Source organism: Zonotrichia albicollis, chromosome 2, assembly GCF_047830755.1.
Source record: "Zonotrichia albicollis isolate bZonAlb1 chromosome 2, bZonAlb1.hap1, whole genome shotgun sequence".
Classification (NCBI taxonomy): Eukaryota; Metazoa; Chordata; class Aves; order Passeriformes; family Passerellidae; genus Zonotrichia; species Zonotrichia albicollis.
Window position 1 is genome coordinate 12,630,809 of NC_133820.1, and position 17,486 is coordinate 12,648,294.

The following is a 17,486-nucleotide window of genomic DNA, read 5'->3' on the forward strand; positions in this document are numbered from 1 at the left end:
TCTCCAAGTCATCCTGAGAGACATTTCCCCAAATCATCAGAGAGCAGCCAAAAATTGCAATGTCTGGAGCCCCTTAGAAAATCTCCACCAGGAAAAAAGGGTTAAAGGACAAGGCAGAAATGAAAAGTGTATTTGGCAGAGGCTGCAGGTTTGGGTTTTAATAACCAAACACCAAAAGTGACAGGAAGGATTCCAAATGGCTCTCTGTGGCATTGCAAAGGGACACAAATTGTGGAAAAATAAAATTTCCAGTGGATGGAAGGGTGCAGTGAGAGGGTCACCTCAGCTCTGAGGAATCCTGAATTTCTGAACTGTAAAAATGGCTTTAAAAAGGTGGTCAAAAATGGCTTCAGGTGGATTTACCTGGAAGTGAGGCCTCACCCACTTTCCCAGGAAATTCCAGGTGTTTGAGCACCATTCCTTTCCTCTGCAGCTGAGCAGGGCAGCTCACAACAGCTCAACACCAAACACAGGCAGCAGCTTTCATTTATTAATAACAAAAATTCAACTTATTCCCCCCTGGCCTGGCTGCTTTCATCCAGAATATCTCCATGCATGAGCTGCTCCCACAGACAGGAACAGAAACCACCACCACCAAAGCCAACCCACAACAAACCAAAAAACCCAAACACAACCCAACTTCCTCTGCAGCTTCCTAAAAATCCTGCCTGCATCACCTTTGGCAGAGACAGCTCTTGGCAAAGGAGCAGGAGCTGCAGAAAATGGCATTTGGCAGGAATTCAATATTCAGCTTCACATCTCTGACAGACAAAGCAGCTCCTTCTTCCAAAGCCCAGGAGCTGCCCCACACATCTGGATCCACAGCCCACTGCCAAAAACTCCCCCAGGATTCACTCCAAGCACGCTGAAAGCTGCAATCCCTCACCCTCCTCACATTTTTGGTGGAATTTCTGGTTTCTTTCAGCCCTGTAACAGCAGAATAATGAACAGAGATGATGTTAAAACCATGGGAAGGAGTGGGAAAACCATGGAGGTTCTCACACTGCCAGGGATTTGCAGGGGCAAAGCACAAACTGGAGATAATTACATTGATAACATGAAATAATTAATTAAACATCAGCCAGAAAAGAAATATTTGGCCAATTTACTGCCTGTGAGGACAACATTCACTGCCAGTTCCTCCCCAGCTCCCTTGATGATGCCAGCAGGAAAATTCAGCGAGAAAAGGGAAATTCAGAGAAAAGCCCTTCTGGCTGGTATGAAATGTTCTATTTATCTCAAAATCAGCATTTTTAGCAACGAGCAGCAATTTTTTCACTTGCTCTTTTCCGGAGAGCTTTGCACAGGGGTGTCCCATGGCGTGTGCAGGATGAGGGAAAGCTGCCCCATTTCTGACAGCACAGGGTGCCCACTGCAGCCTGTCTGTGTCTAATTCCTTCCACTGCCTTTTCCAGAGGTGATTCATGGCTGCCTCAGCTTTCCTGGAAAACATTTCTCACAGTCTGCAAGGTATGGAAAGCAGGCTGTTCTCCTGAGCTGCCTTCTGACCAGGAATCTCTGTGCCTCCCTCTCTTTAGAGACAAACAGCAGCTTTAATAACTTCATTCTATCGACTCTGATTGAATTCTTTTTCCCCTAAATATCAGAAGAAAACAAAACTTATGCATATCTTTCACCCTATTCCCTGCATATCCTGGTTTCTTGGAACTCCAGCCTTAGAAGCCTAAAACCAGGTGCCTTTTTTATGGTTTTATTGAAAGGAAATGTAGAAAGAGCCTCACTGAGCACTTGTATCACCTGCTCAGTTTTGTTCTATTCTTGGAAGCCACAACACTACAAAGAGCTGTGTTCCCTAGAGGGACTGGGCAATAATTACAAGTTCCCTGAGACTCCATGGCTGAGTGGTTCCCAAAATCCCTGAGGTGTCACTGAAAGCCAAGGCAGAGCAGTGAGAGCAGCCCAGACCTCTGAGCCTGGAGGGAGCTGCTCCAATGAACCTTCAAAGCAGCTCCCAGCCCTCATCCCCTCCCTTCTCCACAGGGAATGGGAGGGACCTTTGATCCCCGTGCAGATCCCAGGTGGGGACACCAAAGCTCCCTGGGACATTTTCCACTCTCTTATACCTGGGCTGCTGCAATTCCACACTGAACAGATCCTGCTCTCAGTGCCCACAGCAGCTGGGGCTGCCCCTGCACCCCTGGCAGTGCCCAAGGTCAGGCTGGGCACTGGGACAGTGGGAGGTGTCCTTGCCATGGCAGGGGTGGCACTGGGAGGCTCTGAGGTCCCTTCCGTCCCAAACCATTCCATGGTTCTGTCATTCCTTCTAATACCAAAACCCATTTCCAGTGTTGTAAAATGTCCCAAGTGAAGGTCAAATAATAAATCTGAGGGTGATAACACACATGGAGGGGATTCCTAAGGTTTCAAAGGATCCCAAACTGATTTGGGTTGGAAGGGACATTAAAGATCATCTTCTTCCACCCCTGTCATGGCAGGGCCACCTCCCACTGTCCCCAGTGTCCAGCCTGGCCTTGGGCACTGCCAGGGATGCAGGGATGGAATTCCATGCCAGTCCTTCCCACCCTGTTAGAGAGGAAATTGTTCCTAATATCTGATCTAAACCTGTAATTTCTCAGTGTGAGGCCATTCCCTGTGTGCTGTCCCTGCATCCCCTGGCAATTGTCTCTCTCCAGCTTTCCTGGGGCTCCTCCAGGCCCTGCAAGGCCGCCCTGAGCTCAGCCCAAAGCTTCTCCTGTGCAGGTGAGCAATGCCAGCTGTGCCAGCCTTTCCTGCCCAGACTGTTCCAGCATTTCTGTTCATGGCTTTTCTCAGCCCCCAGCCCTGGTCTGGAAGCTCCCCCTGCTCCTTTCCCCCCATGGAGGCAGAAAGGGCCCAAAGGTGCCAGGAGGGCTCAGCCCTGAGCTGTTCCTGCTGTGTTTGCAGCTGGTGCCCCTCTCCAGGGTGTTTCTGAGGAACCTCATTAACTCCTGCAACAGCAATGGCAGGAACAGGAAAAGCTGTGCTGAGTGCTCAGCCCTCAGCAAACACTGCCAGCACCACTGTGCCCCTCTGAGCAGCTGAGCTTTACCATTCTTTCCAGCTGAGCTGGGTTCTGATTACATACTCCTCTTTAAATACTCCTCTTTAAATACTCCTCTTTAAACTCGCAGTGTTTTCATGTGCCCAAGTGTTCTCCACAGCACAGCCTGGCCATGGCTGAGAGCCCCTTGTAGCAGGCACACTTGCACCAACTCTATTTCAGATTTTAAGCACCACAAACCAATCACTCCTCAAAGTGATCTGATCCAACAGCCCCTACCTTGACAGTGTCTGAAGCCAGCTCAGAAAATCCCAGCTGGCATTTCCAACCTGCCCAGCAGAGCAAGGAAAGAGCTGAAACTGCATTTCCAGTTCCACTTTCTGCAACCCCAACGTCCCAGCAGGGCTGAAATGCCAAATTACAGAGTCCAAATCAGCATTTGCAAGGCAAAGCCTAAGCAGGACAGGCAGCAACAAAGGGAGACTCAAATAATTAGGGGGGAGAGAGATTAAACAATAATTTCCAAATACATGAAATAAATACAGTCAGAGCTCTCTGCTCATTAGTGAATTTGCGTCCCACATCCAATCTATTTTAAAAAATAAAGATTCTTCACTTTCAGGCTGGCACACGAAAATCTTGCAGCATTTTTTGCTCATGGTGACTGTGTTTAATTTTTGGATGCAGCTCTTTTCCCCAAACCCTCCTGGTCTGTCACGCTGGCTTTTGTTCTCCTCTCCCTCACAGGATCCTTTCCTTTGGGCTGAGTTATCCTTGGGCAGATTTTAAGGATAAATATCATGGTGATTAAACCAAACCAGCACCAAACACTGAACTGGGGCACTTTAAGCCAGGCTTAGCCCAGGACAGGGTGACACAGAAGGAGGATTTAACTGGAATTTTCAATTTACTGAGCGATCCCCACCTCATTCCTGTCATTCCACCTGCTCCTCCCAGAACCAAGCATTTGTTACATTTATTTCTTCAGGAGTTTTTTACATTTTACCTTTCCCAGCATCATTCCTCACCAAGGCATGGGAAAGATGGATTTACCACAAATAACTGTGGGAGCTGATGCACAGTGAGAAATGAACACCTCCCAAAACCAGCATTGCTTTCCCAGCCCAAAGTGGTCCCTAAATAGCAGCAAACCAGGTCCCAGTTCCTCCTCATGGCCCTGAATTCCACAGCTCAGTGGGGCTGGATTGCACTCCTTATTTCTCTTTATTTCTCTTTATTTCTCTTTATTTATCTTTATTTCTCTTTATTTATCTTTATTCCAGCACTGACAACTCCACAGAACCTACCAGGGACAGTCACTGGAATAATTTTAATTTAACCCAAATCCACTGTGTCACCAGGGCTGGAGGGACAGGACACGGAATGGCCTCAAATGGCAGGCAGGGATGGGATTTTGGGAATTTGGGAATTTTTGGGATGGGATTCCCAGAGCAGCTGGGGCTGTCCTGGATCCCAAGGAGGGATATGGGGACGGTGGGAGGTGGCAATGAGGGCATCCCTGAGCTCCTCTATCCCAAACCATTCTGATTCCATTCAATAAAAATAAAAACCTCACTCAGCTGTTCCAGATCTCCTGGAAGGGATTCCCAGCAGTGCCTAGGAATGATTCAGCTGCTCATTATTTACCCTGGTTCGTTAATTCACTCTGATTAACAAACATTTTGCAGCCATTTTGTGCTTCCCACACACCTTCAGGTCTGTATCATCTCTGGGGTCAGAGGTTTAGGATTTTTTTTTTTTTGCTTTTTTTGTTTAACTGTCATTTCTGAAAAGTAAAAAAAAATTAAATAAAAAATTCTAACAGGTAAGGCAGCTGTACCTGAAGTGTTTTCCTAAATTTTTATGGTGTTTTTCCAGCTGTCCCACTGAGTGAAGATGTGACATAATCCCATTGGAGCAGGATGAAAAAGATTTCTGTATTAACAATTGATTATCATGAAAAATGCAGCTGTGTTATGCCAAAACCACGACTTGAGGGAGAGCAAAGCTAAGGATGGAAACAGCAGGTGTGCCTGGGGTTGTTTTAATTCCCAGCTCCTTCTAACATGACAGCAGGATTTGTTTCACTCCAATATTAAAGATATCACCCCAGGCAAGCAGAAATTCTGTGTTAATCCTCTGACACATCCCCTGTGACTAAGGGAAAAACAAAAGGAAATCAAAAATTCAGCTTGAACACAGGAGCTGGGCAGAGAAGGCTGCTGTCTCTGTGATCTTTACAGAATGACATTTTCCACTGCACTCACACAAGGAAGAATGGAAGAGAAACTTCCAAAATATTTTCTAAGAATGTTCTGGGAGGGGAGGGAAAAACTCAAAGCAATTACAAGAAGTTTCTGCGTTTCAAAGAACAAAACAAGCGCACCTGGAATTTTCAAAAGGGTTTCAAAAGCACTACTAAAAATCATGGAACGGTTTGGTTGGAAGAGACTTAAAAGCTCATCTAATTCCAAACCTCTGATAAAATAATAAAAGATAATAAAAGGAGGCACAGAAGAGCCTGGAATTTATCCCAAATCTGCTGCATTTTTGGTGAGGTTAATGTAATTATCTTAGGCATTAATTAGTGCCACATCAGCAGCACACTGGCATTTAAAGCTGTTCAGGTGTAGAACAACAGAGCTCTGAGGGTGCATTTTATTTCTTGATTTATTCAGATGGCAACAACCCACCTGCTTTGATTAAAGGGGCAAAAAAAGTCAGCGTTAGAAAATAAATGTCTGAAAATACTTATTTTATTTATTATTTATTTAAATATTATATTTAATAAATAATAAATATTGTTTTAATAAATAATTTATAATTATAATAAATAATATAATTTATAATTATATTATAAAAATATAATTTATAATTATAATAAATAATTTATTTTAATAAAAAATAAATATTATTTTATTTATTTAAATATTACATATATTATATATATTATTAATATATAATTTATATATTATATATAATATATAACATATATAATATATATGTATTACATCTATAATATATATATTATATAATAATTATATATTATTATATATTATTATTTATTATTATATATTATTATATTATGTATTATATTATACATTATATATATTATTATTATATTATATATCTATTATATTTAATATATATATATATAATTATATAGTTATATATTATTATTATTTAAAATAAATATTTAAATATTTATTTTATTTATTAATAAATATTATTATTATTATTGAGAAATTAAATTTCTCAATATTCCAGGCAGTGATTTTTGAGTTAGGAACTCCCACTTGCTGAAGGTCAAAAGAGTTCTGCATCTGCTACCAAATTCAGGCAGAGAAATGTCTGGAAATGCCTTTTTCCCAGCAGGGGAGATAAACCAAATATCCCTGCAGATAAAACAGATAAACCAAACATCCCTGCAGGTAAAATAGATAAAACAAATATCCCTGCAGATAAAAGAAATAAAACATCCCTGCAGAGCAGTGGGAAGCACAGAATTGCACTTTGCCAGCTGAGGAAGGAACAGATTCAGGACTCTGAGCTTTGGGGTTGGGATAAATCCCTGCCAAAACTCCCAAAATTTGGTTTATTTGTACTCTACACAGATTGTAAGCCTCCCTCTCATCCAGGGGGATGTGGGAATTTTTCTGTGGTGGTTTTGGAGAGTCCCCGCTGATCTCACCTGCCCTGAGCGGATTTTGCTGTGGTTCCAACCCCAGGCAGGAGCTGCTCGTTCTTTCCACTGCAGCTGCCTCATCCTGGAGCCCCAGAAATTCAAATTTCATCACAGTTTCCATGAGCCAGGCAAGGCTGGTGCCAGCTGGATGGCACCAAGGGCCACGGAATCTGCACAGGAATGGGCAAAAATACCCCAGGAATGGGCAAAAACACCTCAGGTGGGGCAAAGACACCTCAGGGGGGGCAAAAACACCTCAGGGATGGGCAAAACCACCCCAGGTGGGGCAAAAACACCTCAGGGATGGGCAAAACACCTGAGGTGGGGCAAAAACACCTCAGGGGGGGCAAAAACACCTCAGGTGGGGCAAAACCACCTCAGGGATGGGCAAAACCACCTCAGGTGGGGCAAAAACACCTCAGGGATGGGCAAAACACCTCAGGTGGGGCAAAAACACCTCGGGGGGGGGCAAAAACACCTCAGGGATGGGCAAAAATACCTCAGGTGGGGCAAAAACACCTCAGGGATGGGCAAAACCACCCCAGGCGGGGGAAAAACACCTCAGGGATGGGCAAAACCACCCCAGGCGGGGCAAAAACACCTCAGGGATGGGCAAAAACACCTCAGGGATGGGCAAAACACCTGAGGTGGGGCAAAAACACCTCAGGGGGGGTAAAAACACCTCAGGTGGGGCAAAAATGCCTCAGGTGGGGCAAAAACACCTCAGGAATTCCCACTGATTCCCCCTCCTAAAATTCTGCTTCAGAAATTTATTTATTTCAGATATTTATTAAATATCACAACCTGCAAGAAATGGACATTTTAGTTCTTATTTTCTATGTCCATAGTTTTGGACGTTTTAATTCTTATTTCATCTTATTTTTCCACAGCTATGGACATTTTACTTCTTATTTTCTATTTCCACATTATTTGACATTTTAGTTCTTACTTCCTATTTCCATAGTATTGGACATTTTAATTCTTATTTCATCACCTTTTTCCACAGTAACAGAAATTTTAGTTCTGATTTTCTTTTTCCACAGCAATGGACATTTTCATTCTTATTTTCTGTGTCCATAATAATGGGAATTTTAATTCTTATTTCATCTTCTTTTTCCACAGTAATGGAAATTTTAGTTCTTATTTTCTATTTCCACAGTATTGGACATTTTAATTCTTATTTCATCTTTTTTTTTCCACAGTAATGAACATTTTAATTATTATTTTCTACTTCCATAGCAATGGACATTTTAATTCTTATTTCATCTTCTTTTTCCACAGCAATGGACATTTTAATTCTTATTTTCTGTGTCCTTAATAATGGAAATGTTAATTATTATTTCATCTTCTTTTTCCACAGTAACAAATTTTAATTCTTATTTTCTGTGTCCATAATAATGAATATTTTAATTCTTATTTCATCTTCTATTTCCACAATAATAGAAATTTTACTTCTTATTTTCTATTTCCACAGCAAGGGACATTTTAACTCTTATTTTCTATGTCCATAGTAATGGACATTTTAATTCTTATTTCATCTTCTTTTTCCACAGTAATGAACATTTTAATTATTATTTTCTACTTCCATAGCAATGGACATTTTAATTCTTATTTCCTATGCCCATAATACTGGAAATTTTAGTTCTTATTTCATATTCTTTTTCCACAATAACGGAAATTTCAGTTCTGATGTTTTAATTCCATTGTAATGGACATTTTAATTCTTATTTCATCTTTTTTTTTTTTTCCACAGTGGGAAAAATGGGACAATGAAACCCCACAGACCCCATTAACCATCCCATGTTCAATATCAGCACCCCAAGCATTTTGGGACAATGATTTCCACACTTTAATTATGCATCACACCCACAAAAAAAAATTAAATTCTATTTTAGAGCTCTGTCCCAAGTTCAGTTTCACTGAGCACAGCCCATATTTCAATTATTGCCAGAATATTTCTGTATTTTATGAGGGAAAAAAGAGCAGCTGGTGAGCAAGAGATAAAACCCCAATGAAAAAACCCAAATGGCCACTGAGAAAGTGCTGAATAAATAAAGAAATAAATAAATCACAAATAAAGCCCAGAATTAACCAAACCCAGAATTAATTAACCAAACCCAGAATTAACCAAACTCCAGAATTAATTAACCAAACCCAGAATTAACCAAACTCCAGAATTAACCAAACCCAGAATTAATTAACTGAACTCCAGAATTAATTAACCGAACTCCAGAATTAACCAAAGCCCAGAATTAACCAAAGCCCAGAATTAATTAACCAAACCCAGAATTAACCAAACCCAGAATTAACCAAAGCCCAGAATTCACCAAATTCCCGAATTCACCAAATTCCCGAATTAACCAAACCCAGAATTAACCAAAGCCCAGAATTAATTAACCAAACCCCAGAATTAATTAACCAAACTCCAGAATTAACCAAACCCAGAATTAATTAACTGAACTCCAGAATTAACCAAACCCAGAATTAACCAAACTCCAGAATTAATTAACCAAACTCCAGAATTAACCAAACCCAGAATTAACCAAACCCAGAATTAATTAACTGAACTCCAGAATTAACCAAACCCAGAATTAACCAAAGCCCAGAATTCACCAAATTCCCGAATTAACCAAACCCAGAATTAACCAAACCCAGAATTAATTAACCAAACCCCAGAATTAATTAACCAAACTCCAGAATTAATTAACCAAACTCCAGAATTAACCAAACCCAGAATTAACCAAACTCCAGAATTAACCAAACCCCAGAATTAATTAAACTCCAGAATTAATTAACCAAACTGCAGAATTAACCAAACCCAGAATTAACCAAAGCCCAGAATTAATTAACCAAAGCCCAGAATTAATTAACCAAACCCCAGAATTAATTAATCAAACTCTAGAATTAACCAAAGCCCAGAATTAACCAAACTCCAGAATTAATTAACCAAACCCAGAATTAACCAAACCCCAGAATTAATTAACCAAACCCCAGAATGAATTAACCAAACTCCAGAATTAATTAACCAAACCCCAGAATTAACCAAAGTCAAGTAAAACCCAACCAAAGCAAATAAAAACCAGCCCAGAATAATTAAAAATTATAAACTCTGTCACAATTCAATATATGAATTTGCTTCATTGTTTTTTAATTATTTCTTTCATCTTTAGTTGTCCTGACCTTCAGTTAAAACATCAAATATTACTTATTAATAATCCATATTATTTATGAATTTATCAAAAAACCTGAATAAACCACTGAATTAACTGTGCAATAAACTGTCACAGAATTCAACTTTTGGTGCTAAAATGATTTTATTTAATCCTGCTCTGCATGGGACAGCTCAGTGACTGCTGATAATAATAAATAAAAAATAAATTTAAAAGTGACTGCTGATAATAACAAATAAAAAATAAATTTAAAAGTGACTGCTGATAATAATCAATAAAAAATAAAATTAAAAGCAACTGCTGATAATAATAAATGCCCAGATGTGCACTTTGGGACATTTTGGTTTATCCTGGGTTTATTTTGGAACATTTTGGTTCATCTTGGGTGCAGCCCAAGGAGGCTTTAAAAAATTATTTATTATTATGCATATTTATTATTATGCATCCATGGAGGCTTTAAAAAATATTTATTAAAAGATTTATTACATTTTATTTTAATAAACTATTAAAATTTATGATTAAATTATTAAAATCCTTATACTACTATAATAATATCATATACATAATATATTATATAATCATACATAATTATATATATAATATATTATATATATAATTATATATATAATATAATATATTCTATAATAATATATAATGTTAGTTATGTGGTGTCATAATAACTTATCACTAAATTATTATTGAATCTTTATTATTTAAATAAATATGACTAAATAATATTTTTAATAAATTTAATAAATAAATCCCTAAATAATAATAATATATAAATATTATTATTTCTAATTTTTATAAAATTTATAAATGATATTATTTCTATATTATAAATAATAGAAATACATTTTTTTAATATAAATCCCTGCTTCATTTTTAATTCTACTCCAGCTCAGCCTTCCCAGGGATTTCAGCAACATTTTCCTCAATTTCCCTTTGGTTTTCCAGGAAAATGAAATTGTGAATTTTGGGATTTTCCCTCCACATTCTGAGCTCAGATTGGAGCTCTGGATAGCAGGAAAACCTTTATTTTTTCATATTTCCAACAATATTTTTCTCTCCAATATTTAAATCTCCAACCTCAAACCCATTCATGGCAATTTTCCAACACTGCTTTTCTAGATTCGATATTTTCTTCTATTTTTGGTATTTTTGAGGCACCCAACAACCACCTTGTGCAGCAAGAGTTATTCAAATATTTAAATATTATCAAATATTTAAATATTATATTATTTAAATATATTTAAATTTAAATATTTAAATATTATTAAATTTAATATATAATATATTATATATTATATACTTAAATATTTAAATATTATATTAGATATCAATATGATGTATTTCCATTTTTATTTTTACCTATAAAAGTTTGTTTGAAGTAGTGATCAGCCAAAAAATGGTAAAAAATTGAACAGAAAAACAGAAAAAAAAAAAGGGGTTAAAACATCCAAAAAAACCCCAGGAATGGGGAAAAATTTGAATGAAATTCTGATTTTTGGATCTAAAAATTGGCAAAATATTCCCAAATATCCAAAAAAAAAATTGCAAAAAATTTTGAGGATTTCAAGCAGTGGATTTTTGACACAGAAATAATTATTTTGGAGATAGAAGGTCCAAGTTCTATTAAAAAACTTCTCACAGTGGAAGAATTCTCATTTTTCTGGAATGGTTTTTGGGTTCAAAGCAAATTCAGATTATTGAGAGGGGATTTTAAATCACACTCTCAACCCTGAGCTTTATTGGGAAACAAGGATTCAAATCTAGAAACAGGCACAAAAATTGAGATTTATTTTATTTTGGAATCCAGAAGCATTCAAATCTAGAAAAAGCACAAAAATTGAGATTTATTATATTTTTTTTTTGCCAGAGAAAGAATGAAAAGCTTCAAAATAGATGCAGGTGCCAATAATTCATTTTATATTCATTTATATTCATTTGATATTCCCATGAGGGAAACTTTGCCAAAATCAGGGCTGTGTTCACAAAAATCAATAAATGAAAAATCACTTTATTTTTTATTTATTTTTATTGAAATCTGCTTTGAAACTGGTTTGGTTTCAATCCAAGGAGCTTCAGAAAGGGGAAGGAAAAGGATTCCAGGGCAGGAAGAGATGAGCAGGAAATTCAGATTATTCAATGTTTCCTCAATATTTCCTCAATATTTCTTCAATATTTCCATATTATTTATTCAATATTTCCTCAAGATTTCGTCAGTATTTTTTCAGTGTTTCCTCAATATTTCTTCAATATCTCTTCAATATTTCCTTAATGTTTCTTCAATATTTCCTCAACATTTCCTCAATGTTTCCTCAATATTTCTATATTATTTCTTCAATATTTCTTCAATATTTGCTTAATATTCCCTTACTATTTCCTCAATATTTCCATATATCCACAATATTTCCATATTATTTCTTCAATATTTCTTTAATACTTCTTCAATATTTCCTCTATATTTCCTTTTTATTTCTTCAATATTTCCTTAATATTGCTTCAATATTTCCTCAATATTTCCTCAACGTTTCCTCAACATTTCCTTAATATTTCTCCAATAGTTCTTCAATATTTCTTTAATATTTCTTCAACATTTCCTCAATATTTCTTCAGTATTTCCACATTATTTCTTCAATTATTTCCATATTATTTCTTCAATATTCCCTTTATATTTCTTCAATATTTCCTCAACATTTCCTTAATATTTCTTCAATATATCCTCAATATTTTTTCAATATTTCCTCAACAATTTGTGCTGCTCTTGGCCCTCAGTGAAGGGAAATGCAAACTGGATTTGGGGTTTTGGTTAAGGCTGGGATTCAATGTGAGAGATTTTTTATTTATTAGTTTTCATTTATATCACAGTTATTATAATTATTTCTATTTGAAACTGTGAGTTTTACAGTATTTTATTTTCATTAATTACAAATGCAGGGTTTTTTTAATAAAGATTTTAAGGATAAATTGTTTCATTAAGAAATGACACTTGAAGGGGAAATGCAAACTGGATTTGGGGTTTTTGGTTAAGGTTGGCATTAAATGTGTGAGATGGGATTTTTTATTTATTGGTTTTTATTTATATCACAGTTATTACATTATAATTATTTATATATAAAACCGTTAGTTTTATAGTATTTTATTTTCATTAATTACAAATGCAATTTGGTTTTTTTTATAAGGGTTTTAAGGATAAATTGTTGAATTAAGAAATGATACTAAGGGGAAATGCAAACTGGATTTGGGTTTTTTTGTTAAGGTTGGGATTCAATGTGAGAGATTTTTTATTTATTAGTTTTTATTTATACCACAGTTATTATAATTATTTCTATTTGAAACTGTGAGTTTTATAGTATTTTATTTCCATAAATTAAAAATGGAGCTGTATTTTTATAAAGGTTTTTAGGATAAATTGTTTAATTAAAAAATTACACTTCAAGGGGAAATGGAAACTGGATTTGGGTTTTTGGGTTAAGGTTGGGACTAAATGTGAGAGATGGGATTTTTTATTTATTAGTTTTTATTTCTATTACAGTTTCCCAAACTGTGAGTGTTATAATATCTCATTTCCATAAATTAAAAATGGAGTTGTATTTTTATAAGGGTTTTAAGGATAAATAGTTTAATTAAGAAAAGATATTTAAATTATTTTTACTTTTAACTTGATTACTAACTACTTGTGGTTTGTAATGTGGATTTTTTATTTAATTACACAATATTACTTATGAAGAAGGATTAGTTTCTGTTTTAAAACCTTTCTCTTGTTTTATATATTATATTTATATATATTTATATATAAAAATATATATTTAAATATAATATATATTTATTATATATAAATATATATTATATATTCTATATAATAATATAATTATTATATATAATATATAAAATATATAATATATAATATATATAAATATATATAAATATATAAAAATATATATAAATATATATAAATATATATATTATAAGTAATATATATTTAAATATATATATTATTATCTATGAAACCTTATTTAAACTAGATTAAACTTTGACACATCCTTGGGGATGAGCCAGGGCAATGTTTCACCTGCTTGGATCTGAGAGCACAAATTCCACCAAAAAATGGAATATCACATGAAAAGGATGGAAAACCACAAAAACCTAATTAGCAATTATTTACTGATCCATTTTCTGAAATAAATGAGTACCCAGGAACAGAGTTTTTAAAATAAAACCCATCTGGGTGCTGGGTCATTTTTGAGTGGTTTTGGGGTGATTTTAGGGGTCTATTTTGGGGGAGCATTTTCTGGGATTTTTTCAATTTTTCACGTCATTTTTGGGGCATTTTCTGGTATTTTTGGGGTATTTTTTGGGATTTTTTTTTTTCAATTTTTGGGGCCTATTTTGGGGTAATTTGGGTGGATTTCTTGGGGTATATTTTTTTAATATTTTGGTGGCATTTTTTGAGATTTTTCCCCAATTTTTTGGGAGAATTTTGGAGTATTTTGGCCGTATTTCTGGGTAATATTTGGGATATTTTATTTTTTTTTACATTTTTTGGGTGTTTTTTGAGTATTTCTGGGTGGTATTTTTGGGTAATATTTGCGGTAATTTTGTGGATTTGTTTTGATTTTTGGGGGTATTTTTGGGTGGTTTTGGGTGTATTATATTTTGTGGTTATTTTTTTTTAATTTTTTTTTTCTGTTATTTTGGGTGCTGGGTGAAAAAAGAATTGCAATCCCTCAAGCCTACAGTCAACACTGAAGTTACAGATCCAAAGTGAAAAACAAGTTCAGAAAATCCCAATTTTTCCACATTTGCCAAGGTGAAGATCAGAAGAAATTATATCAAAAAATATATATTTGATCTGTGGTAATTTCCTGTACTTCAAGAAAAAGCAAAAATCCAGAATCTAAAGGAATTCCTAACTGTGATTTGGATAACTCCATAGGAAGTGCTTGGGTAAATTGAATTTTTTTACTCTGGAAGGTTTTGGGGCTGGTATTAACAAACTGGGCATGAAGAATTTTTATTTCTTCTGAGAATAAATTGTCATTTAACAAAATTAACAGGAAGGGCAGGTTTTAAGAGACTGCTCACAAAGCATTTATTGGATCAACCCTCCTGAAATAGGGCAATCCAGGATTATTGAGGGGAGGGGGAAAATCCCATTTCAATGGAGATAAAAAAATCCCATTTAAATGGAGAGAAAAATTCCCATTTAAATTGAGAGAAAAATTCCCATTTCAATGGAGAGAAAAATTCCCATTTCAATGGAGAGAAAAAATTCCCATTTCAATGGAGAGAAAAAATTCCCATTTCAATGGAGAGAAAAAATTCCCATTTCAATGGAGAGAAAATTCCCATTTCAATGGAGAGAAAAATTCCCATTTAAGTGCAGGGAAAAGGAGTTTTAGGAGTGTTACACCTGCTGGGAAAAGCAGAGTGTTCACAGAGTGGAACCAACCAAAAACAGCAAAATTCAGAATATTCCCAAACACTGCGTGAGGACCCCTTGATCAGCACCAAATTCCACAGCTCTGCTGCACAAGTTGGGATTTTCTGGGCACATTTTGCACCAAACCAAAGGAATTTTCTAAAATTTCATCCCCTGACCAAGATGACAACTCCAAAATCTGGGATTCAGCCTCAGGGCCTCGTTTCCCTCTCTGCACCTTCCTGATATCTGGGCAACAAAATAAATTAAATTGTGGCCAGTTCATGTGGCTTCCTAAAAATGTCATTTATTTCCAGCTTTCAAGAGTTATCAGCTCTTGCCAGCTCTGTCACTTGGTAAAATGAAGCTGAATTATGTATTTCAGTGCTGAAACACACCTAAACTGATTTTTCATCTATCAAAAGTCTGTGTGCACCTACCTTCCAAGGACCCTACCTGCCTTCCTTTTGAGTTTTGTGTTATTTCTAAAACTTGGAGACCTTTCCTCCCACCTGCTGACAGATATTTATTCAAGTTCAAGGCAGTTCTCTCACTCTTCACCTTAGAAATGTAATTTATGCAGGATCTGGGCATGGTGAAGAAAACAGTTTGTGCTGAGATGATGAGATTCAAATTCATTTGTGACCACTGCCCCACCTTTCATTAGTGACCACTACCCCATCTTTCATTTGTCACCACTGCCCCATCTCTCATTTGTCACCACTGCCCCATCTCTCAAGCCCATTATGTTTAACTCAAATCTGTTTCAAAACCAAGCACCTCCTCCAGTATGAAAGGGTTTGACGGCAAAAAACAAGGAAAAAAGAATAAAACCACAACATCGGGTGCATCAAATACAACCTTAAGCACAAAGCTCAGGCGAGGGGGGTGCAGGGATATTTGATTTCATTTCTGTTTCACGCAGTTTCACCCTGAAGGAATCAAAGGAATGAAGGTAGAACAGCTGTAGGTGACGAAAGTCCCGGGGTATCACCGAGGTTTGGGCACCACGGAGTCCCAGCTGTGCCCACCTTGTCCCCAGCCCAGAGCACTCAGTGCCACCTCCACGGCACACCTGCAGGGACGGGCACTGCAAAGCTCCCTGGGCAGCCCCTGCCAAGGCCTGAGCTCCCTTTCCATGGGCAAATTGCTGCTGCTGTCCCAGCTGAGCCTGCCCTGGCCCAGCCCGAGCCCGTTCCCTCCGCTCCCGGAGCCGAGCCCGGCCCCTCCTGGCTCCACCCTCGGAGCGGGCTCAGCTCAGCCCGGCTCGGCACCGAGGGGACGGGCGGGACACGCAGCCAAGCCTCGCCCCTCATTCCCCGCTCCCCGGAGGTTTCTCTCCCCCAGAGAAGCGCACAGCCCCGGCCCCGCAGCCCGCGCCCCCCTCCCGGCTCCCGGCCCGTCTCACCCGGCACGGGCCGTCCTGGAAGACGCGCGGGTCCAGGTTGCAGGCGATGGTGGCGGTGGGCAGATCGCGGAGCGCCACCGCCTCCATCTCGCGGTCAACGAAGCTCCACTCCGCGTCCGCCTCCTCTTCCTCCTCCTCCTCCTCCCCTTCCTCCTCGTCTTCCCCGGGCGGCAGCGGCTGCTGGAGCGGCGGCTCCTCCATGGCCGGAGGGGAGCGGAGGCGGCAGCAGCGACGTCGCGAAGGCGGCTTCTCCCACCCCCCGCCCGCCATCTTGTTTCCTTCGCCCCCGTCCCGCAGCAGCCAATCAGGAGCCGCCGCCGCGCCCACCCTGGGCCGTGTCAGCCAATCGGAAGCCGCTGCCCCTGCGGCAACAGGTGGGGCGTGAGGCCGCGTCCGCCATGTTGGGCGAGGGCAGCGCCGTGAGGGAGCGGCTGAGCTCCCACCCACAAAATAAACTATATATGTATAAAATATACTATATTTACCGTCTGTACTGTATATTTAGTATATATTGTGTATGTAATACACGTGACCACTATATATAATATATTCTAGCTGAAAATTTACCATATACCATATTATTTACCATATACCTTATTATTTACCATATAAAATACCATATATTGTTATAATACCATTTATTAATATAATATAGCATATATATTATAATTATACTGCCATATATGTTATAATACCATACATTATTATACCATATCTAATTTACCATATCATTTTCCATATAATATACCATATATGTATATATATATCCTATAGTGTATGTACTGCCTTTATAACAT

The 17,486-nt window shown here is 37.5% G+C and overlaps 1 protein-coding gene across 3 annotated transcripts in view; it reads right to left on the reverse strand.

Annotated features, from left to right (window-relative positions):
* The window catches only part of RCAN1 (regulator of calcineurin 1), a 42,572-nt gene extending 25,591 nt beyond the window's left edge, over positions 1 to 16,981 (reverse strand). For all 3 annotated transcript variants that reach the window (XM_074533737.1, XM_074533727.1, XM_074533726.1), the window contains exon 1: positions 16,690 to 16,981. In XM_074533737.1, the coding sequence (XP_074389838.1) occupies positions 16,690 to 16,959 (270 nt within the window). In that variant the 5' untranslated portion in view covers positions 16,960 to 16,981. The remainder of the gene's footprint in view (positions 1 to 16,689) is intronic.
* Positions 16,982 to 17,486: the final 505 nt, after the last annotated feature.